Below are 8,384 nucleotides of genomic sequence, written 5' to 3'. Positions count from 1 at the left end.
AAGCGCTTTATCTAAAAGTATTAAGTTAGTTAAAATCCTTCTGTCACAGGGAGCGTTCGATTGCTATTTTAAATTATACTTGAAAAAACTAATGAAGTACTAGACGCACTTCTGCATTAAATTTGAACATACACAAATTCATAGTCTGTGTCTGTATGTAAAAATAAACAGAGAAATTCAATAAAATGTTCTCATTCTGCTTTCCATTTTTTCCAAGGTGTGCAGAATGGCTTTAAAGTCAGAAAAAATAAAATAAATGCATGTGTCGTTAGAAGATTTTAAGATCCTTTAAGAGAAAAGGGTGACTATTAAGGGGGGGGAAAAGGGAAAGAAAGAGAAAGAGAGAGACAGACAGAAACTTTCTCAAAGTTTATTGTTTTGGCAGGATGCTATTTGAGGACAAGGAGTAGGGTCACAGTCAGGGTCACCTCCAGTTCTCCCTCATGGGGTGCATTGTGGGGTACCCCGCGGGCAAAGCTTCAGTGTGAACAATATGAGACACGTCGTGTGTGAAATCCTCCCTCGGCAGCCGCATGATCGAACACGCCAACATCGTGGACGCATTTTTCCCTCACTGTTGTGGCCTCTAGCATGGGCTGGAGGACGAGTGGGGTTTACGCGGAGATCAGGGAATTTTAACACCCAAACCGTTCTGGTAACATTGAACCCGCATAAGGAGGCCTGAAAGAAGTCTGATCTGAAATCCCAAAAGCAACTCTAGCAAGATCCCATTTTGATTTCGAAAGACTGAAAAACCTGGAAGATTCCAAATCCCTCAGCACCCCGTCGTGTTGTCGTGTTTCCGGTAGTAACAGCAGCAGTGGGGTCGGTGACGGCTTCACACACTCTCTCTCACTCAATTCTCGCAGGTTTCCGATGACGGACATACTACTATCTCCGTTTTATTTACTTCCAGTACCGGAGATTGAACTCAGGGGCTGCCACACTGAAGTCCACCCTACCTCCTTTCTTTCGATCTTTCATTTTGAAATAGGGTTTTGCTAAATTGCCCAAGCTGGGCTGAACTTGGAATCCTCCTGCCTCAGTCTTCCAAGTGATGTCTGCAGGTGTGGGCCACCACGCCCAGTTTATCTCCAATTTTTATGAAAATTAAGCTTGAGAGGTCACACCGCTCTGTCCCCCACCAAAGCCCGTATTTCTGTCCTGAAGCAGCGCTTGTGCAGACTCACGCGGGTCTCACCCTCACCCCACCCCAGGCTGCGCCGCGCTCTTGCGTGCTCGCAAGCTCAAAGCAATCCGTTCGAGGGATGGGAAGTGGGAGGAAAAAAGAAACTGCGCCCAGAAAGGCGAGGCGAGCCCCGCTTCCTAACCTTCTCAAAACCAGACTGTTATCTTCCCTCCTTCCAAATCCTCTCAGCTCCTCCGAGTGCAGCCCTTCGCCCGATTTTCGCTCCGGAGCGGGGACGCTGCTCCGGCGGCCGGATCTCCGCAGACCTCCCCGGCAGCCGGGCCTCCCCGCGGCCACCAGCCCAGGCCGCGTCGGCTCAGACCCGGACGCGCACTTTCACACCTCCGCTGCTGCCCTGCGGCCGCTGCTGCCTCCGTCTTCTCTCCTAAGAGTGAAGCCTGGAGAATCGCGCCCCGGCCCGTGGACCGGCTCCGGCTGCACAGAAAGGACAACACTTCCACCCCGCACACCCTCTGCGAGGGTCCCAGGGGACCCCGGGTGCACCTCGGGAGCCCCTCCCCGTACCGTGTGGACCGAGATGCCAACCGCGCGCAGCACCATCTCTCCACGCTTACTGTGATTTTAGAGCCCTGGGTTCCAATCAAACGCCCCAAGGACTTGGGGATTTGAGGGCGCGGAAGGAGCCCGCTGGGGGAGGAAGGTGCAGGTCAGCACGTGGTCTCCGCGGGAACCAATGGGGGGCCGCGGTCTGGCCGCTGGCCCTGGGCTCCCAGCCTGCAGAGAGCGCCCACGGGAAGGCGCCGCAGGGGACGCCGGCCGTGCGCCCCAGAGCTCCGATCTGTCTTGGGGATCCGCAGCAGCGCCGGAAAGAAGTTGGTGAAGCTGTTCAGCATAGGGACAGACTCCTCGGCCCCGCCCCCTCCGCCTCCAAGATGCTGCCCAGCCCGGCCACCTCCACCCCCTTCTCCGTCGAGGACATCTTGCGGCTGGAGCGCGAGCCCGGAGACTTCCAGGCTTCCCCACAGTGGGGGTTACAGGGGAGCCCGGAAAACCCTCCGTACGTGGGAGTGCACCGGGAACCGCCAGCGCCAGAGATTCACCGCGCCTGTAGGGGGGCCAGCAGAGGTCGAGAGCGATCCGAGCCTCGTGGGGGTCCCTGTGAGGCAGTGAAAGAGATGCGCGCAGAACGGGTTGGGGTGCCAGGTGAGTACACATTGGTCTTCTTTTTTACCGAGGAATAACGAGGGAGCTGGGGCATCGCGTCTCCTAATCTTCTGGGTTCCATGTCCTCCCCGTTTTCCTCTGCGTTTGAGGAATCCAAAAGACAGGCCTCCCAACGGCCCCAAACACAGACACACACACACACACACACACACACACACACACACACACACACACACACGACGCTTTGCTTCTTTAGTCCCGACGAAAACAAAGTCTTGGATCTCAAGGATTCGCTTCCCAGGACAGCTCCCGCGGTCAGCACGCCCATGCAGTTCTTCATTCTTAGATACAATCCACTAAGGCGCCGGCATCATTGCTATGCGCTGTCACTACCGCCCTTCCCCGCCTACCCTACACGGTCCAAAAACAAGAACAAAAAAGTCCTGCGGCCACCCACGCAGCGAAACCGTCAGGGCTCTGTCCCAGGCAGCACTTTCTAGCGCTCTCTGAGTGGCCTGGCCGGGGTGCCCTCCCGTTGCCACCACGCAGGTGGCGTCTGAATCCTTGGAACCTATAGCCCTAAGGTCACTGGAGCCAGGTCCTCCGTGTCAAGGACCACGTTCAGCTTTCAGCTGGCCTGGAGACTGCTCTGGCTGAGTCCTGGAGCAGTGAGGCACTGGTACCTGTACTCAGACTGCAGGAAAAGAGTGACAGTTGAATTCTTGGGTTGGCTTCTGTGCACCAGAAGACTTTGACCAGAAAGGCCTGACAGCCCCAGAGATACAGAGGCCACCTTGCTCCCACCAAGCCTCTGTACCTCAGCCAGCACCTTGAGGGGTACTGCCCTGCTAAGCTGTACCAGGGTGCCTCTAGTTAAAAAGCAACTAGCCAACTAAATAAAAGCAAATGACTCTAGGAGATACCTGTGGACTAACAGGATGGTTATTCTCTGAGTTTAGAAGCCTGGAGAAAATGAAACTTTGCTGTGTTCTCTAGAAGCTCCCTGGTTTTCTGCACAGGATTCTAAACGCTCAACTCCTTGGGTGCTGCCCCAACTCAGCATTTACTTGGCCTTGGCTGAGAAAAGGTCCCTGGGTCACTGCTGGCTGCCAGTGCCAGCCACACACAGTGCGACCCACCTAGAACCAGCCACGGAACCGAGCTCACAGCCGGGTGACTGTCATGTGGTACAGGCACAGTTCTGGTGGACTTCACCACCTCATAGCCCTCTGGAGTATCCTGCCTTGCAGGGATGCAAAGCAGAGGGGACTCAAGATTCAGACCCAGAAAGACAGGTGCCAGCACACCCCAAGGTGCTGCATAGCTCCAGGGCTTTCATGGTGACTCCCCCACCACCACCACCACCAATTTTTCTGAGGCAGAGTTTCACCTATGCAGTTCAGGCTGGCTTTGAATTCATAGTAATTCTCCTGCCTCAGCCTCCCCAATGCTGGTATTATAGATAGCAACTTGTAAAAGAGTCTTTGCTTGCTCTACAGTGTCACTGAAAGTCAATTACACTTTACATTTCGATGTGCAAGTGCTCTGAAAGAAGCTTTTCTATCCTCAAATCTGTGCCACTGCAGCTGGGGATTGAGTGGGGTTCCAACCTCCACAGGCTCTTCAGCAGACATTGTCTGCCCAGAGGGAAGAACTTGCACCTCCCCACAACTGGTCACCTCCAAGTTCCTGGCCTGAATTTCCATGAAAACTCACGGTTTCCTCTCCACCTGTCCTGTGCGTAAAACCGGGCTTAAGCCAAGGCAGAACTTCGGTGAGAAGCAGGGAGGGAAAGGATGCCTCTTGGTGGGCTTCACACACCGCGTCACCTTCTTGCCCGGAAAGAGGACTCTGAGGTGACACTCAAGCCATCTGCTTGCCAGGAAGACCCCAAAGGCAGAAGAGGCAACAGCTCTAAAAAGCCAGGTGTGGACCTCAATGCCAGGGCCATCAGAGGAAGCTGCTTCCAAGCCAGGAGTCCTGGGTGGCAAACTATTTCATTTAATTTTGGATTCCGAACGATGCATGGGGTGCCAGCCCCAATGGAACAGGTACACACACTTTCACTGAGCTGCAGGCAGAAATTCCCTCAAAGGAGACCCCCTTATGTAGCCCAAGGAAAGAATGCCTGGCTCCATCCCATTTCGGAACGGACGAGTACACCGCAGACCACAGAGGAGCACAGTTATGTTCTGGAAGGTTCCAAAGCGACAGAGCTAGGAGGCAAGGGTCACACAAAGGCACTGGGCCTGGAGTTTGGGGCCAGGAGAAGGGGGTGCACAGTGCAAGCTTGGGGCGGGGCTCCCCTTTAAAAAACGAGGTGGGGATTGCTCAGGTGAGCCTAGGCTGGGTAAAATGCTAAGTATTGCTTTCCTTGCTTTTAGAGTCTGACCTGGCCGAGGTCTTGCCCCTCAGCGGCGGTAACAGCAGGGAGCTGGAGCCCAGCCTTGGCTACAGCGGAGACCGGGTGTGCGGTGGTGGCCCGGAGCAGCCCAGGACACGACAGCGGCGGAAGCCACGCGTGCTCTTCTCGCAGGCGCAGGTGCTGGCCCTGGAGCGGCGCTTCAAGCAGCAGCGGTACCTGTCGGCGCCGGAGCGCGAGCAGCTGGCCAGAGCGCTGCAGCTCACGTCCACGCAGGTCAAGATCTGGTTCCAGAACAGGCGCTACAAATGCAAGAGGCAGCGCCAGGACAAGTCGCTGGAGCTGGCAGGCCACTCGCTGGCGCCGCGCCGGGTGGCGGTGCCGGTACTGGTCCGTGATGGCAGGCCATGCCTGGGCCCGGGCGCGTCCGCCTTCCCCGGCGCCTATGCCGCGCCCGCTGCGCCCTATTCTTGCTATGGCGGTTATGTGAGCTCCCCGTACGGAGCAGGATACAGCGCTGGCTACGCGGGACCCGGCCCCGCCACGCCCACGCCACCGGCCAGCTCGGGCTTCGGCCACAGCGGCCCAGGCGCCACCCCCCAGGGCCATCTGCCCGCCGCTCTGCCGGGCGTCCGGGCCTGGTGAGGCGCCCCGCTGCGCCCCGCTCTGCAGCTCACCCCCTCGCTGGTGCTGGGGTTCACCCCCCCACCCCGCCCACTGGTCGCGCTGTCTGGGACTGGACCTGCCTGGGATGAGTCCCCGAGACCCTGAGGCTGTTCCTCCCCAAAGAATCTGGCGCAGGAGCAGCACAGAGACCGGTGACTTTTAGGGTCTCAGCACCGGGCCCTCAGGGGCTCTTCGGTGGCGTGCGCAGCCCCTCGTCCTGGGAGGTGGACAAGGGTGTGACCTAGCGGGGCTTCATCCCCCACGAAGGAATTTGGTGGGCCTGGATACAGTGGAGGTAACGCAACGGGAGGAGGGAGCTCCGGAGGGTTGTCCCAGGGAAACTGAGGCTGCGAGCCACGCCCTGCTGCCACCCACGCTGTGCTCTGGGGACGCCCGCGACCCTGCGAGGAGCGCGCTCGCTCGCCACGGCTCCGTTCTGGCTCGCCCGGTGACCCCGCGTTTTATGTCCTCCACCCAGCACACACAACACCCGGAGTGGGAAGACTGCGCGGCCTTGGGGTGCTGCCCTGGGGCAGGCCATCCGGATCCGCTCTCGCGGGCAGCTCCGGGCGACTTGGAACCGAAGCAGAAACAACCCTGAGCCAGGCCTGGAGGGGGCCCTGTCTGCTTCTCCTGCCCCTCCCTCCCTGTCCGGAGGTTTTCCTTTAAACGTAACCGTCTCTAAATTCTGCATCAGGAAAGGAGGTCTCCACGCGGCTGTGAATCCTGAAAGGAACTAACTTTAAACTGCCAGAAATCATGAAAATTTGACATTATTCCCACTCCCCCATCCCAAGGCGGACACGCACGCTGAAGCAGGAAAGCTAATTCAGTGTGTTAATAGGAACCTGGGAGGTTGTGCTTGTCAGAACAGATTTAGTAGGAAAATCTAGAACTTTGCTGTGGACTTAGCAACGGTTAAATTCTATTATTTAATAAATCTGCGTGTTTAATTAAAATGTACCGCATCTGCTGTTTGTCTAAATATACCCGATTGCTTTGACTGCTGCGGAAATAGTGTTTGATTCTGTGTAAAGTCTACCTGACTACACACGCTTTACACTTACACGCTTAAGCTAAAAGGAATCTTATTCATATTTTTCTTATTATTCCCTTACATTTTCACTCTTTTATTTCAATCACTTCTTCCTTTTATTTCTCCATCTCCACTTCTAATAAAAGTCTATTTAGAAATACATGATAGCGTCTTGTAGTTGTGCCCCTGGGATTTAAAAAAATGCAATAAATATATTTCAGATTCAGTTAAACTAAGACACAGAAGTTAGTTAAAATCTTCATCGTGTGAGAAGTGTCATACAGTGTTAAAGGCAATGTTGCCCCTCAGGTGTTCCCTATGTATTAAATTTTTCTGAGATCAGATTCCAAAATAAAAAATATTAACTTTTAATTTAATTTAATTAACTCTCAAGAGAATTAGGGCAAATAATGACTTCCCACATCTTGCAATGCTTCAGGGGTATTTTTCTCAATTTTTTGATTTTGTGTTTACTGTATGGGAATTGTCATCCCACCCGGAAAGGCACTGGAAGAAGGTGATGTGTAAGATTCCCAGGCAAGGGAACAAAGGAGCCTCGACCTAGTGACCAGGACACAGCCATTGCCGTGCACTCCTGGTAGGGTTACTGAGAAACTCAGTGTCGGCTGCTGCCCTGTCCCCTAAGGAACTCACGGTCTAACTGGACCTGCAAAGACCAGCATGAGGAAGGTGTCTAATAATACAAGGCGGTGTATGCTGCAAGTCAAGCGGGGCTGGCAATAAACTCCTCTAGAGAAACAAAATCCGGGTGTTGGCATCAAAGACGGAGGTCAAGATCGGTGATTAGTGTGGGAATGACCATTGGTTTTGTTTGTCTGTTTGTTTGTTTGGTTGGTTTTTTTTGTCTTTTTCCTTTTTATGGGTAACGGGGATTGAACTCAGGACTGCCTGCTTGCAAGGCAGGTGCTTATGCCGCTGAGCTAAATTCCCAGCCCCCTGTTTGTTTGTTTGTTTGTTTTGTTTTTAACTAGGACAGGTCCCAGGAGATGTCTAGGACTTCAGAATGGAGACAAGTAAAGGAGTGCTTGCCAAAGGCCAAGTTGTATTTTACAATAATTTGAAATACAAATCAAGGCCAGCATCTGAGACTTTATAAATTGCATTCAGTGACTGGGGCATGCGGTTTGCTTAGTTATAAGTCCAAGATCCTTCTATTGGCACCTCTCCCTCTCCCTCCCCCTCTCCCTCCCCCTGCCCCTTCCCCCTCCTCTCCCTCCCCCTCCCCTCCCCCTCCTCTCCCCCTCCCTGCCCCTTCCCCCTCCTCCTCCCCCTCCCCTCCCTTCCCCTTCCCCCTCCTCCTCCCCCTCCCCCTCCCCCTCTCCCTCTCCCTCTCCAGTGTCAAATGCACAAGGTGCCAACAGCACAGCCACACTTCAGGGGTGACACCATGAAGACCACAGTGGCACCCACATCTTTTCTTTTGCTCTCTAGTCTGCTGTTGCACGCATGTGTGGATAACATTTAAAAGTAAAAAACTATAACAAAAAAACTCCTGGTCCAAGTGCAACCAACATGGCTTTTCTTTTTCTAACAAAGAAATTTGAGCATTATAAGACACCAAAGATTTCTTTCCCAAAGGAAAAGCAAGTGAGGGAAAACTCCTCTATCTCCCCATTCTGCCTGACAGGGCACTTAAAAACCTTCCTCCCACCCCATCACACCCACCCCCAAGGCTGCCAGTCTTTGGTCTCTGTAATCTCTCCTTCCCACTGAAAGCTGCCCTCTTTGTGTGTGTGTTTCTTACCAACAACTGCTTATCCTCAGCAGGGCTTTTACCAGGGAGCTGCTCTGCAAGCAATCAGCCTCTTATCTCCATCGTTCAGTCCCGTCACTCCGGTCACCTCTTAATGTTCACAAGTTCCCCAAATGGGAAGTAATTGACCTCTAAACAAAACAAAAAAGCTCTCAGAGAGATAGCAGAGGTTCCTTTCCTGACTGTCCCAGGGCTAGGGTCTCACCTAGGCCAGGTGGATAAGTCAATAAAT

The 8,384-nt window shown here is 53.9% G+C and overlaps 1 protein-coding gene across 1 annotated transcript; it reads left to right on the top strand.

The window, feature by feature from the left end:
• The first annotated feature begins 2,082 nt into the window (after positions 1–2,082).
• Positions 2,083–5,321, top strand: Nkx2-6 (NK2 homeobox 6). The gene is made up of 2 exons (XM_013143310.2): positions 2,083–2,353; positions 4,699–5,321. Exons 1-2 carry the CDS (start codon positions 2,083–2,085, stop codon positions 5,319–5,321), a joined length of 894 nt encoding a protein of 297 aa, XP_012998764.2.
• The last annotated feature ends 3,063 nt before the right edge of the window (positions 5,322–8,384 follow it).

This window comes from Cavia porcellus, unplaced genomic scaffold (genome assembly GCF_034190915.1).
Source record: "Cavia porcellus strain 051 isolate PalLab524CR breed Dunkin Hartley unplaced genomic scaffold, mCavPor4.1 scaffold_24, whole genome shotgun sequence".
Taxonomy (NCBI): Eukaryota; Metazoa; Chordata; class Mammalia; order Rodentia; family Caviidae; genus Cavia; species Cavia porcellus.
Note: the sequence above shows the minus strand (reverse complement) of the source record. Positions and strands in the feature narration are given on the sequence as shown.

Coding starts and splice junctions, on each gene's coding strand:
- Nkx2-6 (XM_013143310.2), top strand. CDS start 2,083: ATGCTGCCCAGCCCGGCCACCTCCACCCCCTTCTCCGTCGAGGACATC. Junction 2,354..4,698: donor AGAACGGGTTGGGGTGCCAG/GTGAGTACACAT, acceptor CCTTGCTTTTAG/AGTCTGACCTGGCCGAGGTC.